General features: G+C 52.5%; 1 protein-coding gene and 1 long non-coding RNA gene across 4 annotated transcripts; one reads left to right on the top strand and one right to left on the bottom strand.

Annotated features, from left to right (window-relative positions):
* Positions 1-75: 75 nt before the first annotated feature.
* On the top strand, positions 76-11,970 carry SPINT1 (serine peptidase inhibitor, Kunitz type 1). Of its 3 annotated transcripts, none has more exons than XM_032621192.1 (11): positions 76-459; positions 761-1,300; positions 7,361-7,488; positions 7,720-7,858; positions 7,968-8,138; positions 8,314-8,340; positions 8,679-8,804; positions 8,919-8,969; positions 10,215-10,385; positions 10,610-10,657; positions 11,087-11,970. In XM_032621192.1, exons 2-11 carry the CDS (start codon positions 841-843, stop codon positions 11,296-11,298), a joined length of 1,533 nt encoding a protein of 510 aa, XP_032477083.1. In that variant the 5' UTR covers positions 76-459; positions 761-840; the 3' UTR covers positions 11,299-11,970. The 3 variants fall into 3 exon arrangements, with proteins under 3 accessions (XP_032477083.1, XP_032477082.1, XP_032477084.1); XM_032621191.1 differs by having other exon boundaries at positions 77-474; positions 11,087-11,808; XM_032621193.1 differs by having other exon boundaries at positions 361-547.
* A 1,688-nt stretch (positions 11,971-13,658) lies between these two features.
* On the bottom strand, positions 13,659-16,416 carry LOC116748399. Its single transcript, XR_004348273.1, has 3 exons — positions 16,301-16,416; positions 14,192-14,339; positions 13,659-13,980 (listed from the first exon to the last, which is right to left on the bottom strand). It is a non-coding gene; the product is annotated as an uncharacterized LOC116748399 (long non-coding RNA).
* Positions 16,417-19,097: the final 2,681 nt, after the last annotated feature.

The following is a 19,097-nucleotide window of genomic DNA, read 5'->3' as shown; positions in this document are numbered from 1 at the left end:
GTCCCAGAGCGCCCGACCCACCCTCGGGTGCCTGACTTCGCTGAAGCGTCCTCCTGACCTGTCCGGGCCTCAGGAAATACGGGTGTACTTCTGGGGTGCGGGGAACCACAGGAGGCTGGACTCGGTGGATCCAGCGGCCCGGGGCAGGGCGCCCCGGCCTCTGAGCCCCTTTGGGCACCAGGCTGAGGGAGAAGAAGGGTCGGGGATCCCGGGGATGCGGATAGGCGGTCCGGAAGCTGGGGCTGGACAAGCGCACCGGGCGTGGGCGGAGCCGGCGGCGCTGGGGTTAATGTCCGCCCCGCCCCGGCCGCGCTGACTCAGTTTCACTAGAAACTAGGGGGGAGGAGGTGGCCGATCGCCAGCGCACCGGACACCGGGGCGGAAGCTGCGGCCCGAGCCGCGCAGGAAGCCGGGACCGGAACCTCGGCTGGCCCGGCCCCACCCCACTCACCTGAGCAGGTAACCAGGGCCGAGGTGAGCGAGCGAGGAGGTGAAGTGGGTTCTGAGTATGTTTGGCCCTTTGTTTTCTGCTCGTGCGTGTGTCCGGGTACGTGAGTTCCTTAGACGTCCGTCTGGCCGTCCGTCGGGCTGTCGGGTCACCGGAGTGTGCGTGGGAGGACTGGGCCCGCTTGCCCCTCTCCACTCCCGGGGTGCTCGGTGCTTCCCAGTCCTCCCCTTAATTTCCTCCCGGCCCGCCCGCCTACCTTGAAGTCTCCTGGCTGATCCGGTGTCTCCTCCTCCGTCCCCTCCTCTCTCTCAGGTCGCTATAACCCTCGGAGGTCAGGGGCCCGCACTGTGAAGGTGACCGCCGTGGGGAGGAGGGCGACGGTCCCTGGGGGGATGATGGCCGGGGCCCGCCTCTCCCAGGCCCGCATCCCAGCGGTCGCCGTGTGGCTCCTTTGCTCGCTCGGCCTTCTGGGCACCGAGGCCGGGCCGCCGCCCGTGCCCCCCACTCTGCTCACGGCCGACAACTGCCTGGACCGCTTTACCCCCGGGGTGCCTGCCTTCGTACTCGACACCGACGCCTCGGTGAGAAACGGCGCCACCTTCCTGCGCTCCCTCACCGTGCGCCGCGGCCGGGACTGCGTGCAAGCCTGCTGCAGCTCCAACGACTGCAATCTGGCGCTGGTGGAGTTGCAGCCCGACGGCGGGGAGGACGCCATCGCCTCCTGCTTCCTCATCAACTGCCTCTACGAGCAGAACTTCGTGTGCAAGTTCGCGCCCAGGAAGGGCTTCATCAACTACCTCACGCGGGAGGTTTACCGCTCCTACCTCGAGCTGCGGACCCAGGGCTTCGTAGGTAAGGACCAGGGTGCCAGGATTCGGGGAAACTCAGAGAAGGGACTGGTTATGGAGTCCTGCGCGAGGCATCAGAACGCAGTTAGGAGGAGAGTCCCATTCGACCCCAACTCCTCCTTAGAAGTAGGCGGCACAAACAGTAAATAAAGGACAGCCTACAGGAGTGGAGAGGGCTGACACCCTAGAGCACAGACTGGCTCCTGAATTCAGGAAGTTGAGTGGGTTGGTGCTCTGGGATGTGTGTACAGGAGAGAGGACGCAGCTTCTCCGGATTCTCACTTCTGGCCCCAGTAGGCCAAGTCAGGGAGTTAGCTGTCTGGAGGCCACCTGGTGACTAGATAGAAGATACGCCTGGCGCCTTGGCGGAGCACTGTCCTAGGCACCTTGGTGCCCTGTCAAATGAACCTGGTGAAGGATAGGTTCCTTCTCCGCTGCTGGGCTTGGGATTGGTTATAGCATCTCTCTGTACTCCTCCCCCCACGAGCTGATTTTTTGGTGGTCTGGGGGAAACTGCCAGGCCCCCAGAGTCTAAAGAACAAGCCCAGTCTGGGGGTGACCCAACTGGGGAGGGGGCGGTATTGAGGGCGCAGTAGCCTAGAGCCTCTGGGGTGGGGGTGAGGAGGGTTGCTGTGTGAGTCAGCCCACTGGTATGTATACCTGGTAGGGAAGGGATGTCAGCTGTCCAGGCAAGTGTGTGTGTGTGTGTGTGTGTGTGTGTGTGTGTGTGTGTAAGACAGGCAGGGCTCTCCCTGCTCAGGATCTGGTAACCAACCTGTCTGTTCACCTTGTTTACTTCCAGAATAAGGGCAAAGTCGGGCCCAAGGCTCCTTCTCTTTCCTGCTGGGACTGAACAGTTAGCTAGGATCAGGGCCCCTCCAGAGAACTTCAGTCCTCATTCTCTCCACCTGCTGTTCTGGCCAGGTGGGGCTCCGGGGCAGGGATGGGTCACTCTGATAACCTCTGTTAGCTCTCTACAGTTTGCTGATTGCTATGCCACTCAGCCTCTCACTTAGGCATCATGACAACCACCTCTGAAAAGGGTGTTATTAGTAGTCATCCCACTTTTAGATTAGGAAACTGACTCCCATGTTAAATGGATAAAGAAGATGTGGCACATATATACAATGGAATATTACTCAGCCATAAAGAGAAACGAAATTGAGCTATTTGTAATGAGGTGGATAGACCTAGAGTCTGTCATACAGAGTGAAGTATGTCAGAAAGAGAAAGACAAATACCGTATGCTAACACATATATATGGAATTTAAGAGGAAAAAAATGTCATGAAGAACCTAGGGGTAAGACAGGAATAAAGACACAGACCTACTAGAGAACGGACTTGAGGATATGGGGAGGGGGAAGGGTAAGCTGTGACAAAGTGGGACAGAGGCATGGACATATATACACTACCAAACGTAAGGTAGATAGCTAGTGGGAAGCAGCCGCATAGCACAGGGAGATCAGCTCAGTGCTTTGTGACTGCCTGGAGGGGTGGGATAAGGAGGGTAGGAGGGAGGGAGACGCAAGAGGGAAGAGATATGGGAACGTATGTATACGTATAACTGATTCACTTTGTTATAAAGCAGAAACTAACACACCATTGTAAAGCAATTATACTCCAATAAACGTGAAAAAAAAAGTAATGGGTCAATGAAGAAATCAAAGAGGATATCAAAAAAATACCTTGAGGTGAATGAAAATAGAAATACAACTTTCCCAAATCTGTGGGACACAGCAAAAGTAGTTCTAAGAAGGAAGTTTATAGCAATACAGGCCTACCTAATGAAGCAAGAGAAGTCTCAAATGAAAAGTCTAACTTTCCACCTAAAGGAATTAGAAAAAGAAGAGCAGAGGCAAAAATTAGCAGAAGGGAGGAAATAATAAAGATCAGAGCAGAAATGAATAAAATAGAGACCAAAAAACAATAGAAAAGATCAATGAAACTAAGAGCTGGTTTGTTGAAAAGATAAACAAAATTGATAAATCTTTAGCCAGACTTGTCAAGAAAAAAAAGAGAGGGGGCCCAAATAAGTACAATTAAAATGAAAGAGGAAAAGTTACAATCAATATGACATAAATACAAACAATGATTAATAATAATAATTTGCCCAGGATAACACTGCCCACAAATGGGAGACCTGGGACTCAACCCCAGGCAGGACCTCCAAAAGTCCTGTGCTGTTCCTCACACAAGACCACCTTTCTGGTAAACCTGTCTCTGATCCAGGACAGCTCAGTGGACAACAGAACCAGAGACTGGGGCGCCCAGGGGCCAGGATTGGAGTGGAGCTGGGTGATCTCAGTCCTGGAAAGTAGAAAAGGGACTTTCCTCTCCAGCCTTTCCTCTTCTCCCTATTCTTCCAATAGCTCTGGATCTCTGAGGAGAGGTAGGGTGGAGATTCCGGGAGGGGGACAGTGTCTCTGGGCCAGGCTGGGCCACTGAGTCCCACTGGGCCAGGGCCTGAGCCTGTTCCACAAGGAAGCAGCGGAGTGTAGGTGGTGATGACTCTAATTGACCTGAGCTGCCTGCCCTCCCTGTTCTGCCAGGACCCCTCACTGTAGGGCTAGCGCCTGAAACTCTGGGATCTGGTCAGGAAGCTGAGCTGGATGGGGCCTTCCTCATCTGGAAACCTCCCCACCCCCTGACTGGCCTGGTTGGCACAAGACAGGATGGAGTGGGGATTTCCTGGGACCTGTGGGGAGTTGGGTAGACCTTGGACTTAGTGTGGGTCCCAGGCCATTTCAGGGCAACGCAGCGTTTTGGGGAGTGGGGGATGCCATGTGCATGTCAAGGAGTCCATTCTCAGCTGAGTCCTATTAGAGAGGTTGGAAGTACAAAGAGGGTCAAGCCACTGTGGCATCCTGGAGGCTAGGCTAGGGTAGACCGAGGCAGGCAAAGTGGGCAAGTGCTCAGGGCTTCTAAAACCTTTGATTTACTGGGGAGAATCCTCCCCAGGGTGGGTTGATCTGTTCCCCCTTTCCCTGCCTATGGCCAGGCCAGTCCAGTCCAGTCCAGATTGCTGGGGCCTCCTGAGCACCCTGCTCTTTCCTCCTCTCCCCTTCCCCCTCTTTCCGTTGTTGGAGTGGCTTAGAAGGTGGAGTCTGTGTTTCCTTTGAGAGTCCTGAGGCCTGGCAGCTGGGGGAGGGGCTGGCTTTATTGCTACTCTGGCCCTTTGCTCTCTTGGGGGTGGGAAAAAGGGAGTAGTGGTAGGGCAGGGCACCTGCCCCTTGCTCCTGGGGGCTGGGGCTTGGAGAGGACCAGCTGCCAAGTAGTCTGTCTCCTTTCCCCTTTGCGACTGCTGATTACTTTCTGAAAAATGCAAGGAGGGAGGAATGGGGTCCTCCCAGCTCACTGTCCCCTTGGCTTGGCCTCTCACCTCAGGGCCTGGGGATGGCCCCTGTTGGGCCCTTAAGCCACTGGGCTGGGGCTTGGTTCCAAACAGGTACTTCCCTGCTCTCCCGGTCTCTTACTTCCCCTCAACCGAGGTTCCCTTTTCTCATTCCCGTAGCCTCTGCACCATTGGATGTGTTCCTCTGTGGAAGTTCTCCCCTCCTATCCCTTTGCTGTCACTGTGTGTCCTGGTCTTCTCACCTCTGGGACCACCCTCTGAGAGTTCCCTGTTGGCTCTGCTTACTCTGCCTCATCAAAGAGGAATCTCTGTGACTCAGCCTCCTACCAATTGTTCTTATCTCTTTACCTTCTCTTCTTTGAACTCTTAAACTTGATGTAACCCTCTGCAGAGCTTCTGTGGAGGGCAGTTGGGCAATACCCACCCAAAATGTAAATGCATATAACCCTCAACATGACTCCACTTGCAGGAACTCATCTTGCGGCTATGCTTAAACGTGTAAAACAACTTACCAGGCAATCAGTCACTGTACCATTGTTTATAAGAGCAAAGAATTGGAAACAAGCTCAGTGTCTGTCAACACATCCTATAATTGGATACTGTGGTGCTGTTTTAATCATAATAATAAACCCTGAGGTAGCAAGGGTTAGTTCTTAGTAGGGAGGGAGGAAAGAAGGAAGGAAGGAAGGAGGAAAGGAAGGAAGGGAGGGAGGAAAGAAGGACCTACATCAAGAGAGACTAGACTGATGGACTGGTTAAATGTGTTGTAAATTTTGGTGCATTCATACAGTAAGTACTATGCAACAACAAAAAAAGGAAGAAGAAGAATTTCTTTATATATTGCTATGACTGATTTCCAGTATATATTAAGGGAAAAGCAAGATGAAGAACTAGCATGCTTGTGAATATTCTATACACTCTCTCTTGATACTCACACATACACACACACCCAAACTAGTAATTGAGAATGCCTCTGGAGAGAGGAACCTGGGGGTTTAAGAATCAGGGACTTAATTCTCACTACCCTTTTGTATTTTTTGCATATTTCATCATGTACATGTATTACCTAAGCCAAAAACAAAAACAAAACCCAAAGACTATAAAGATTATTTAAAGAATCACCCTTCTAAGCACATATGGCCTGCAGCATGGCGTTTTGATGTTTTGGAGAGAGCATGAATCAGACCAGGGTTCAAACCCCAGCTCTGCCGTTTTGAAACTGAGCGACCCGACCCTGGGCAAGTCATTTAACCTCTCTGGTGTCAATTTGCTCATCTGGAAAGAGGGACGAGAATGCAGCTGTGGCAGGATCTATCCAGCCCAGCCGGTCTCCTCAATGTCCACCTAACCAGTCTTACAAATTCCCGACTCCTTGCTTTGGCTCATCATGTTTTCTGCTGTCATCAACAACACCAACATTCTTCCCCACAACCAAACAAATAAAAACAAACGGATCAAAAAATCCTTTCTCCCTTCTTCACAAAGCCTTGCCTTTTTCCTCTAGCTTGCTGTGGTCTTTCCCTTCTCTAAACATCCACTTCCTTTTCTTGTACATGTATCACACAGCCCTTCATCTTTTTGGGTCTTTCTCCCATTTTGCTTCCTGTTGTTGGGTCTTACCTGCCTAACTGGACCGTAGTACCCTCAAGGGCAGTGTGTCTATTTCCTAGGGCTGCTGTGCCATGTTACTACACCCTGGGTGACTGAAGACACTAGAAATGTACTGTCTCACAGTTCTGGAGGCCAGAAGTCCAAACTCAAGGTGTCAGCAGGGCCGCACCCGCTCTGAAGACCCTGGTTGGGGGAGGGTATGGTTGCCTTGTGCCCCCTTGTAACTGGAGGCAGAGTCTGTCTGAGGTGGCAGAGGCATCCTGCTCCTGTGCCAATCATCATGTGGGACACCAGTGCTTGACGTGCTGCCCGGGGCTCTGCTCAAGGTCTCTGTCCGGATGGGCTTCTTAGCAGTGATATGGGCTGCAGAGCGAGGGGTGATGGTGTTAATTACACATTGACTTATTTGGCTTTTCAAAAGTATCGTTACTCTTAACTTTTTAAAGCAATTAGCACAAGTACCTGCTTATTGTAGAAAACAAGAAAAGTCCCCCTTCCACATATACGTGCATATATTGATATATATAGATAGTGTCTATATATATTGTATATGTATATTGATATATATATAGTGTCTATATATATTGTATGTGTATATTGATATATATATAGTGTCTATATATATTGTATGTGTATATTGATATATATATAGTGTCTATATATATTGTATGTGTATATTGATATATATATAGTGTCTATATATATTGTATATGTATATTGATATATATATAGTGTCTATATATTGTATATGTATATTGATATATATATATAGTGTCTATATATATTGTATATGTATATTGATATATATAGATATATTTTTTTTTATTTTTTTCCTAAATGGGATTAGATGGCAATGCTGTTGCTTCAGAAGCAATGCTATTTGCTTCAGAAAGTTGGTTTTACAACATAAAAATGTCTTAAGTATGATATATCTAAACAGAGGGCAAGAAGATGGTTTAGTTGTGAAATCGCCTCTGTGTCTCAGGCAGGCTGCCGAGTCCTAGGTTGGTCTAGTTGCGGCCCATTAGGCACCAGCCCCCCACTCTAGGAGAGATCCTGTCCATTCAGTGAGAGTTGACCTTATCTCACCTTCCTCCCAGGGTCCCGGATCCCCAAGGCCTGGGAAGGCACAGACTTGAAGGTACAGCCACAGGAACCCCTGGTGCTGAAGGGTGTGGAGAACACAGATTGGCACCTACTGCAGGGTGACACAGACGTCAGGGTAGAGGTGCGATGCTGGGCTGGCTCCCTGACCCCCACCTCAGCTCTCCAGGGCCCCCTTTCTGGGGCCGTAGGCCAAACTGCGGCTCCAGACGGGGTGGGGTGGATAGAAGCTGAGGATCCATTTAATACCAAGTCCCTCGGCTCCCCACAGTGGGGCAGGGGGGCTGACTGGGAGGACCTGGGGCCAACCAGGGGCATCAAGGGGTCCCAGCCTGATGGCCACTCCTGTGTTTAGAGGAATGATCCAGACCAGGTGGAGCTGTGGGGACTCAAGGAAGGCAGCTACCTGTTCCAGCTGACGGTGGCTGGTTCAGACCAGCGAGAGAGCACGTCCAACATCACAGTCACCGTGCTGTCTCCCAAGCAGACAGAAGGTGAGGAAGGGGGTGGGGAGGCAGACCCAGGACTCACCCACACCCTGCACCCTGCTCCGGCTCTGCCGATTGGCCCTCGGAGCTCCCTCACCAGCTTTCCTTCCCCCAGAATATTGCCTTGCATCCAGCAAGGTGGGCCGCTGCCGTGGTTCCTTCCCCCGCTGGTACTACGACACCACAGAACAGATCTGCAAGAGTTTTATTTATGGAGGTTGTCTGGGCAACAAGAACAACTACCTTTGGGAAGAAGAGTGCAAGCTCGCCTGCCGCAATGTGCAAGGTGGGCCTTTGTGAAGCAGTGTTGGGGCTCAGATGACATTCCCCCAGGGTAGGTGTTCTCTCCTCACGGGTCAGGGAGGTAGGCGTGGGAATCCCCCGTCCCCGGGCCCCCTATCAGCTCATCCCTGCTGGGGCCTGGCCCTGCCTCCTCTCACTTCTCTGTTTTTCTCTCCCAGGCCCCTCAGTGGAAAGGCATCATCCAGGTGGGCTTTGCTTCTGTCCCTATTCCCCTCACCCCTGCCAGCTCCCCAGCCTCTGTCAAGTCCAGGCCCCTGACCACACTGCCCTGGCCCAACAACCCATTCCTACCATGAGAATGAACGCCCACGAGTGCCCCAGCCCTTGTAGCCCAGGATCCTCCTATCAGCTTCTGTCCGTTTTGTGTTAGGAGGGTGTAAGGGACAGGGGTGGAAAGGGAACCGGGGTTGTGTCATGATGCCACCTTGGGGTAGAGAGGGCCAAGTAGATGATGGACTCTTGGTATTTGTTGGCCACTGCTTGAGCCTGACCTCACCGTCCACCCTGTCCCGCCCCCACCCAGTGTGCTCTGGCACCTGTCACTCCAGCAAGTTCCGCTGCAGTGATGGCTGCTGCATCGACAGCTTCCTGGAGTGTGATGACACTCCCGACTGCCCCGACGCCTCCGATGAGGCCACCTGTGAAAAATGTGAGGACTGGGGGATGGAGGGCAGTGGGCGCAGCAGGGGAGGTCCAGACCACTCACTCCACACCTCTGGGAAACCCTTGTCAGGTCTGCGCCTCTGATCTTTCATCTTTGCAGATACCAAAGGCTTTGATAAACTCCAGAGGATCCATTTCCCCAGGGACAAAGGTGAGCTCCTGCCCAGGTCCCCTGGGTCAGGGCTGGCACTGCTATCCTCACTCATCCCATCAATGGGCCAAAGGCCTGCTGTGTGTACCAGGCTATGGGCAGAAAGCTGGGTGGGGGGGTGTCCTGGACTTGCCTTCTATGTTTCCCAAGCATCATACATCCTCTTAACACGTTCAGAAATTTAGCCATGCCTACATATCACTGAGATGTTATTGATTTAACTTAATGTATTAAAAAGGAAATTTCATGTCACTACCGTAAATGAAAAGCCACTATTATATGCCACGATCTGAGACTGACTATTAAAATAAGTATAATAGGGACTTCCCTGGTGGCACAGTGGTTAAGAATCTGCCTGCCAATGCAGGGGACACAGGTTCGATCCCTGGTCCGGGAAGATCCCACATGCCGTGGAGCAACTAAGCCCATGCGCCACAACTACTGAGCCTGCGCTCTAGAGCCTATGCGCCTAGAGCCCGTGCTCCACAAGAGAAGCCACCACAATGAGAAGCCCACACACCGCAACGAAGAGTAGCCCCCGCTCACCGCAACTAGAGAAAGCCTGCACACAACAACAAAGACCCAATGCAGCCAAAAATAAAAATAAATAAATTTATTTTAAAAGAATAAATAGGGCTTCCCTGGTGGCGCAGTGGTTGAGAGTCCAACTGCCGATGCAGGGGACACGGGTTCGTGCCCCGGTGCGGGAAGATCCCACATGCCGCGGAGTGGTTGGGCCCGTGAGCCATGGCCGTTGAGCCTGCGCGTCCGGAGCCTGTACTCCACAACGGGAGAGGCCACAACAATGAGAGGCCCGCGTACAGCAAAAAAAAAAAAAAAAAAAAAGAATAAATAAATAAGTATAATAAAACGTGGTAATAAATTTTAGCTGGACATTGTTGTCTGCCAAGGCTCAGACCCTTAGCCTTCTTTGTTAAAAGGTAGACTATCCAGTGCTAGAGAGAAAAACCAAGACCTTGATAGAATTGGGAATGCTGAAAGAAAATTGAAAAATATATGAGTCAAGTCTAGGGTGATTCTGGGCCTAAGCTTACTCTCCTCTATCCTCCTTGCAACACTTTAGATGAGCCAGATATTTCTGGGGCCCCAGGCCCTCATTGAGTCACAGCCATCCTCAACATGAGGAGGAGGGTCAGGAGGTGGTGGGCAGCAACGATGTGGAGCCTGGTGGTGGCAGGGAGGCCACGTGGACACTCACCCCTTTGCCTGCTCCTTACCCCCCAGGCCACTGCGTAGACCTGCCAGACACGGGCCTCTGCTTGGAGAGCATCCCCCGCTGGTACTACAACCCGTTCACTGAACGCTGTGCCCGCTTTACCTATGGTGGTTGCTATGGCAACAAGAACAACTTTGAGGAGGAGGAGCAGTGCCTTGAGTCCTGTCGTGGCATCTCCAGTGAGCAGGGCAGTGGGGGGCGGAAGATGGGGAGGGGAAAGGCTTAGCTAGAGCATTTGGCTCTGTCCCAAGGCCTGGGCTGGTCACACCTCGTCCTCAGAGCACCCGGAGTAGGGGTGGGAAAGGGTGGCACTGGGTCTGGGGCACTGCTGAAGAGCAGCTGCGTCTTTGAACCCTTTGTATTGACTTGTCTCTCCGCGACCCCCGCCTTGATCATTTTGTAGAGAAGGATGTGTTTGGTCTGCGGCGGGAAAGCCCCATTCCCAACACAGGTAAGCCCCCATCTGCCCTGTCACCACTGAGTAGGTATCAACTCAAGGATCAACTCACACAATTGGTTGTGACTGCCTAAGCCAGTGCTGAGAAGGATCTGAGGTTGGCTGAAGGGACAGAGTGCCACGATCAATAGTGGTATCTGTCAGGGGCGAGGGAGAGAAGCATAAAAATGCATGCCAGGTGTGTGTGCCATCAGCACCCCGGGCCTTCCCCCACACTACCTGCAAGTAGCGCAACCTGGAGCCGAGACCCGAAGCCCATCAGAATCCCTCTCACCGAGCTCCCAACGGAGCTGACTGAGCTGCTCACATACCCGAGGGCCGTCCATGCCCGGCATCCATTTGCCTTGACCCTTACAGAGTTGGGGTGGGCGTCAGAACTGAGCAGGCCCTGGGAGGACCTCATTCGGCTCCTTCTTCCTCCAGACTCGGTGGAGGTGGCCATTGCAGTGCTCCTGGGAACCTGTATCGTGGTGGTGGTAGCTATCCTGGGTTACTGCTTCTTCAAGAACCAGAGGAAGGGCGTCCACAGACACCGCCACCACCACCCCCCACCCTCTACCCCCACCAGCTCCAAGGTATCCACCACCGAGGACACAGAGCATCTGGTCTACTACCAAACAACCCGACCCGTCTGAGCCTGAGGCTCTAGAGGGCTCTAGCCAGTTCTCACCTGGCCCTGCTTCCTCCTTGCCAAGGTGGAGGCCTGGGCTGAGGAAGACTTTGGGACCAGACTCCTCCAGCCTGTTTCCCAGGCCTATCTGCCTCCAGACCCTCTTGGAGGTGTCTCAGCTAAGCTCAGGCTACTTGTTCCTGAGAAAGCTCAAAGGTCTGCAAGGAGCAGAAAACCTTTGAGCCAGGAGTCCCACGCATGGTTGGACCCGTCTGCCTAGGACTTCAGAGGAAGTTGGAATTTTGCTTCCTGTTCAGAGCTGCCTGCTCCCATCCCACGACCTTGAGAAGAGGCCTGGGGTCGCATCAGAGGCTGGAGGCCCCAACTCCCATCCTCCAGAGCTGCCCCTCCCACCCTGCAAAGTCCAGGGCTGGGGTGCGGGGGAGGACGTCCCTGTATATTCTGTGTTGTACAGAGCTGCTTTCTGTTTATTTAATGCCATGCCGGGTGGGTGAGAGGAGTGGAAAGTGGCTCTCTGGCCGCTGCCGCCTCTTCCCCTTCCCTGCGGAGTGAGCCCCAACCTGGCCTGGCCTGGCACACACAGCCAGGTCCTCGGCACCCCCCAGGGCCCTGCTGCTCCCCTACTTCCCACCGGCCCCAGTCCACCCACAGTGTAATAAAGTGATTTGTCCTGTGAGTCTCCTGCCTCTGCTCTGTGGGCCAGGAGAGGGACAGAGCTGCAGGGGGAGATGGGACTGCCCCGTCCTACCGGTTCAGGCTTTGGTCACCCTGTTTAGCAGGTTTTCCCGCCCTTCCCGAAACTGTCCTAGCCCCAGCCCCTGAGGGTGGGGAGATGTGCCAAGTCTGACCGCCAGGGGGTGGGGAGGGGAGAAAGGGCCGTGGGAATAGGGGGCCTAGGGAGGCCACAGAGCACCGTTCCGGGTTTGAGCCTGCAGTGTGTAGTTGAGGACGGGGGAGGGGGGTGGGGGGTGCATAGGCTTGCACCCTGGTTCTTTTTTTTCCGCGGCATTTGGGAATCTTAGTTCCCTGACCAGGTATGGAACCTAGCCAGGCCCCCTGCAGTGGAAGCACGGAGCCCTAAACACTGGACCGCCAGGGAAGTCCCCTGAACCCTGGTTCTTATCTCTGCTCCCTTTGGTGTGGGTGCAGGGGTCCCATGTGGCCACCCACAGAAGCCTCTGCTTCTTTACCGGAGTATAGTTGCTCCACCGTCTCTGAGGAGCAGAGGAGGAAGGAGCCTTTAGCTGAGGTGCTTCTCTCCAACACATATGCCTGCATTTGTTTGAGCTACCCGCCTCTTGGTGCCCCCCCCAAAAAAAGAAAAAATCATCCCTTTAATTCATTTCTTCATTTTCTTTTAAAAAAAAATTTTTTTTTTTTTTTGTCCGTGTCACAGGACATGTGGGATCTTAGTTCCCTGACCGGGGATCTAACCTGCGCCCCCTACAGTCAAGGCACAGAGTCTTAACTGCTGGACCGGCCGGGAAGCCCCCATTTCTTCACTTCTTCAACCAATTATTTATTGAGCTCCTATGTACCAGGCACCGCCAGTCATTAGAAATTTGGTTTTATAAGATAAGCACATAGGAAGTACTATGTAAGTGCTTTACATATCTTAAGTGATTGCCTCAGCACACAACCCTGGGATGAAGGTACTATTATCCTCATTTTACAGGTGAGGAAACGACTCAGCAAAGTTCAGTTCCTAAGGTCCTAGAGCTGGTGCCGGAGGACTGATTTAAACCCTTACATTATGGCTCCAGAGTCTAGCCTTACAAAAGAGACACTTAAATTGTGATAAATGCTATACAGAAAAATCAAACGGCAGTGTGAGAGGTTGGGGGCTACTTTTAAAGGATTGAAGGGCAACCTAGGTGAATGTCCATATTTGAGTCCTAAGTGCACGGCTCAATGAATTTCTGTAACTGAACACACCCAGGAGCCAAGCACTCAGATCAAGAAGCAGAACCTTATTAGCAGCCCAGGATGGGCCTCCTTTTGATGGGTAACTTTCTCACACCTTTGTGTTCTAGTACCTGTTGTACTCCGCCTGGACCACCTCCCCCTTTCTCATCTTTCAACCTAAACTCGAGTTCTCATTCCTGAAATCCTCCTGCATACACATGGCTGGGGGGCACTCCCTACTCTTCATCCCTGTGTCTGCTAACAGGACCTTCAGCACAGAGCACCCCCTTTTCCTTTCCATTTACTTATCTGTCTTCCCACTGGGTTGTGGGCTCCTGGAGACACAGATGGTATCTTAAGTCACCTCTGGGTCTCCAGCACCCCACACCCCCTCTACGACCTTAGTAAATGGTAGCAGGTCAATAAACTGAGTAGATGGCAGGGGGTGGGTCCCGTTACGGTGCTGTGGCTATTCCTATTTCATCAGGCACTGTATTTTTTTTTTTGGCCGAGACACGCAGCTTGTGGGATTTTAGTTCCCCAGCTAGGGATTGGACCTAGGCCCTTGGCACTGAGAGCACAGAGTCCTAACCACTGGACTTCCAGGGAATTCCCAGACACAGTATTTTTGCTTCCTACCTTGCCAGCCACTCATCCGTCCTTCAAAGCTCTAAATGGGCTCTATTCCTCTTCTGGTCTCCCCAGCACTGGGAACAACCTTCATTATCCCTTGGTTCTCTATGAGCACTTCCGGGCTGAGGTCAATTCTGTATCCCAATGCCTGGAAGAGTAATCAACACATAATAAAAGCTTAATAAGTGTTTGTTGGACCAAAGGGAGCATCCTCCTCTTACGGAGAGGTAGAGATGTAGTGAGATGATGGCAGACAAAGCGCCTTCCCTAGAAAGCTGCTGGGAGGGAGGAGGGCAGGGCTGAGTCAGCTGGGTGACAGGAGGTGGGAGCGTGGAGGAGCCGCTAGGGGGCGCGCTCACCACTGCTGGGCGCTGTCTTTGCTGCAAGGGTTGGATCCAGAGTACACAGTCCCAGGCAGGTGTCAGGTGTGCAGCAATAAAAGCTGAGACGCAGTGCCTGTTCTTCTGCAGCTTACACTCTGGAGTGCAGGCGGAAGGAATGCAAATACTGTAACAAAACAATATGGTACCCAAACTACTGAGATGTCCCCAGCTGTTCTCTGCTCCATCCCCAGCCAAATGACTCCCTTTCTCAGAACTTTGATGCCTCCCAGGACTTCCCTGGTGGTCCAGTGGGTGAGACTCCGCACTGCCAATGCAGGGGGCCCGGTTTCGATCCCTGGTCGGGGAAATCAGATCCCACATGCGTGGGGCAACTAAGCCTGCATGCTCTAGAGCCCGCATGCCACACCTAGAGAGCCCGCATGCCACACCTAGAGAGCCCGCCTGCCACACTACTGAGCCTGCGTGCTCTGGAACCCCCATGTCACAACTAGAGAGCCCCGCACGCCACAACTCCAGAGCCCACGTGCTGCAGTTACTGAGCCCGAGTGCTCTAGAGCCTGCGCACCACAACTAGAAAGAAGCCCATGTGCGGCAACGAAGACCCAGCGTGCTGCAACTAAGACCCGATGCAGCCAAATAAATAAATATTAAAAAAAAAAGACCCGGCACAACCTAAATAAATAGAACTGTCATGCCTCCTTTCTTTGCACAGGCAGTTGCCTCCACCTCAAATGCCTCTTTACCCCCTGGAAGGCTCCTACTTACCTCGTGATCCAGCTCAGAAAGCCTTCGCTGTTTCACAGCTGCCCTCTCCATTCTCTCACAGCTCTGCTGCATACATATGACCCATGTTAGCATAAGTCTACCCTCATAGGGACAAGGCTCCTCGGGGGCAGGGATGGGGACTGGGTCTTATTTATCTCAGTATCAACTGTGCTAGGATCTGCTTGTGCATACAAGGTATCCCACAAATGGCTGTTGAATAAAACAGAGGCTGATCAAGCCATGGAGATTAAGAAAGAGCTTCATGAAGGAGGTATAAAATGAGATGAGCAGGTGGGTGTGGGTGTTCCAGGCATAGCAAAATCATAGTGAGCAAAAGCTGGGCAGGGGAGATCATGGGTCTTGTTTTGACTGGGGTCCAGCAAGCTGCTCAGTTTGTCTCAGGCCTTGAGAGGAAAAGCTGGGAGGCTGGTGGGTAGAGGTCACATTGGTGGGCACTTGGGGATTTGAACAGAGGGACAGGGGAAGGGGTAATCCAAACTCGGCTTTAAGGAGTATAGAGGTCACAACTAGAGGTCACAACACAGGGAGAGGGGAAGGAAGAGGACGCCATACCAAGTAAATCAGGGAGAGTAACCTGCGTGAAGTACACAGTAGATATGCAGTAAAGGCTAGTTGGCAAGGTTGCATGCTGGTAGCCAGTTGGGCTGTGACCCAAACAGTAGTTTAATTTCTTTAATTAGTTACTAACAGTTAAAGAGTCAGGAAAGTTTATTTTTTTTAAATCCCATACCTCTAGCTTCTTGTGAAAATTTGGGAGACTGGCAATGGGGGCCCACATTCCTGCAGCAATTTAGGCCTTAGGTCCTCTTGAGCGCCTCAGGCTCTAACCCTCCCCATCCACCCTGCCACTCCCAAGGTTAGGTGCTTGCCTGGGCCCTCCAGGCAGTTTTATTCAAAACCTATTGGTCCCGACAGTTCAAATAAACATGGACAAAAACTGGGTTGTTTCTCCCAAACCCACCCTTGCCCACTTAAACAAAAAGCCCTGAATGAGGAGTGGTTTGCCCTATAGCACAAGACCGCTTCCTCCCCCACCACCGCAGCTAGACTGAAGTCTGGGAAGGCACTGCTCAGCTCCCCCCACACCCCACTCCAAGGGTTGTGGTCAATGGCACCACCTAGAAACCCCAAACCCGGAAGCCTGCTTCAGCCCTGGGAGTGGCCCAGACTCCCCCGCAGGCTCTCCTTCCCCACCTGCAGTAGCTCCTGGGGTTCCATCAGCTGAGCCCAGAACAAAGAAGAACAAGAAAATAGACTGGGAAGGAAACTGAGAAGCCCCCTGTCATGAGGCTAAAAAACAACCACTTTTTTTACACAAAACTGGAAAAAGATATTTACCCAAATGTCCACAGTGTTCTCTTGTCGTTGATAAAATTACAGGTGGTTGGGCTTCTCTGGTGGCGCAAGTGGCTGAGAGTCCGCCTACCCATGCAGGGGATATTGGTTCGTGTCCCGGTCCGGGCCCATCCGGAACCTGTGCTCTGCAATGGGAGAGGCCACAACAGTTAGAGGCCCGCATACCGCAACAAAAATAAAAAATTACAGGTGGTTTTTACTGTCTTCTTTTTGTTGACCTGCATTTAAAAATTTTTCTACAATAAATATTTATTGCTTTTGTAATATGAAAAAGGTGTTTTTTGAAGAGGTATTGAGATCTATTTCAGAAAGAAACAGATCATCAGACGAGGAGGCTCCCAGGTGGGACAGAGAGACCATGGAGCTGGAAAAGGAGAGATAGCATCCTAAGCCCTGGGGAAGGGAGAAGCTCTGAGACCTGGTGACTGACTGGCTCATGCAGAGGGAGAAGCTGAGTCAGTGGGGCCTTCAGGTTTTCTGTCCTGGGAGCCTGGCAGTGCCACCAATAGAAACAGGGCTGACAGGAGGGGGGTAGCTTCAGGAGAACCAGGCAGAAGGTGAGGGATCATCAGGTACCAGATGGAGGCTAGTTTTATTGATTTTATTGCGGGTTACTTAGTTTTTGTTTGCTTTTGCCTAGCCTTACTGGGGAGGGATTTAAAGGCAGTTTAAAAGCATCTATAAACTATGAGATAACCTGAGTGTAAAGTAGGACCAAGATTTAAAAAAAAAAGAAGAAGGAACATAAAATAGGGCTAGGAACAGGGCAAAAACACACGTGTCTTGTAGTGTTTGGGCCACACACTTAGCTCTGTGTCCCAGCTGTGGGTGCATCCTGGTGAGGCCCCCGACACTCTGGAGGTCAGCATGTGGGCCTGGTGAAGGGAACGAGCAATGTGAGGGTGAAACGGAGGAGTGGGGAGATTACTGGAAGAGGGAGAGAGCGGACCCAGAGAGGACAGCAGAAAGTGAGGACAGAGGCTCTTCTTGGAGGAAGAGGAAGCAGAGGAGGATTAGTCGGAGGGGCGGTGGGAGACCCAGGAAGAGAGAGGCTCAAAGGCGAGGGGTTTCAAAGCCTGCCAGGGTCAGGAAAGGAGGATGCTGGGAATGAGGAGCCAGCTGACCATCATGAATGGTTGAGGAGCCAGGCAGGAAACCTAGCGGGGCAGGGGGCAGAGTCAGGTTGGAGACTGTTGTAGAAGTGGGGAAAGGAAGGAGAGCTGTGGGTAAGGAGAGGCCCGTGCTGCATTTCAGGCCTGGAGGGAGAGGCTGAAGGTACAGTGACAATGGAACACTGATGGAGTACAAAGGAGTACATTGCTGCCCCACCAGCTCACTTGGGGTTGTCTTCCCAGTGGCTTTTCTCTGACCCACATACCCTCTCTTGCTTGATCCTCTTTGCAACCAGTTTATGACCTCAGGTTAACCAGGGTTAGTCTGTGGCCTCCAGAAACCCCATAGTGGTCTATGAAAAGCAAAGGACTTGGACTAGATGGCGAGACCCTTTCTATCCCAAAACTATGGTTACAGGTTACAGGCTCTAGGACCCCCTGAATGCACAGCTGGGGGAGGCTGTCAGAGCCAAGCTGTTGAGGCCCAGAGAGGGGCAGTGACTTGCCCACAGTCACACAGCCAGTGGTTGGGGACAGAGTGGATTGGCAGGCCTGAGCCCCAAACTTTTTGCTCTGACGTCTCATCTTCTCCAAACAACCAGACTCTTGGGTTCAGTTTCTGCCCTTTCTCTGGAAGTGGGACAAAGGAGCCAGGAGCCAGGCCGAAAAGCTGTCAGGGCTGTTCCCAAACCTCAGGAGGCTGGGATCCCGAGGTCCACACCCAGGTAAACACAGGTCAGCGCTGATACCTCTCACTTGGGTCTTGATAGTTTCCTCCAAATCAGTTCCCCACTATTATCTTGCTTATCCCTGCAGGCCCCCTGGGAGCCAGGGAGGGGCAGAGAGTACTAGCCCCACTTCAGAACCGGGAGAAACTCAGACAAGGAAGAAGGCAGTAATTTGCCCAAAGTCGCCCTGCGAGTCAGGGATAGGACTGGAATAGGAGAACCTGTGGGAGGGATGGTCCAGTGGTTAAGACTCCGTGCTCCCAATGGAGGGGGCCTGGGTCCCATTCCTGGTCAGAGGACTAGATCCCGCATGCCAAAACTAAGACCCTGAGTGCCGCAGCTAAAAGATCCTGCATGTGGCAACAAAGATCCCATGTGCTGCAAATAAGACCCGGGGCAGCCAAATAAATATTTTTTAAAAAAAGGAGAACCCATGGGAGGTGGGGTGGTCAGCAGAGCACATGGCCTGTTGGGCAGGGGTGGAATGGTGCCATAGGGATAAAAATGCACACAGCCTCAGGAATCGAGGGTCCCCTGTCTCACCAGGACAGTGATCTCGCCATCCCAGGAGGGAGACCTCTGAGGACAGGCTCTGCTCACTCCCCAACTGGTGCAGGGTCCTGGGGGTGGGGAATGGAAGATGGGCAGAGGCAGCGGAACATGGTCACAGAGAATACAGATCTGAGGGGGAAACTAACCTTGGGTCAGGCTACTTGTTTTTCTGCCAGATTCATGGGGCCCCAGGGAATCCCTATGCAGCACAGCGCCCAAGGCTCCCCTGCTGCCCCTCACTGCCAAGGGGCCAGGGAGTCATCTGGACACCTGGGGACAGAAGCAGATTGGTGCAGGCAGGGGTCAAGGAAGCCACAGAGCTGGCCAGTCAAGGAGGCCAGTGACTGGCTCTGCCTTCCAGAGGGGTTATGTGTGGGGTGACCATAA

This window comes from Phocoena sinus, chromosome 2 (assembly GCF_008692025.1).
Source record: "Phocoena sinus isolate mPhoSin1 chromosome 2, mPhoSin1.pri, whole genome shotgun sequence".
Classification (NCBI taxonomy): Eukaryota; Metazoa; Chordata; class Mammalia; order Artiodactyla; family Phocoenidae; genus Phocoena; species Phocoena sinus.
Note: the sequence above shows the minus strand (reverse complement) of the source record. Positions and strands in the feature narration are given on the sequence as shown.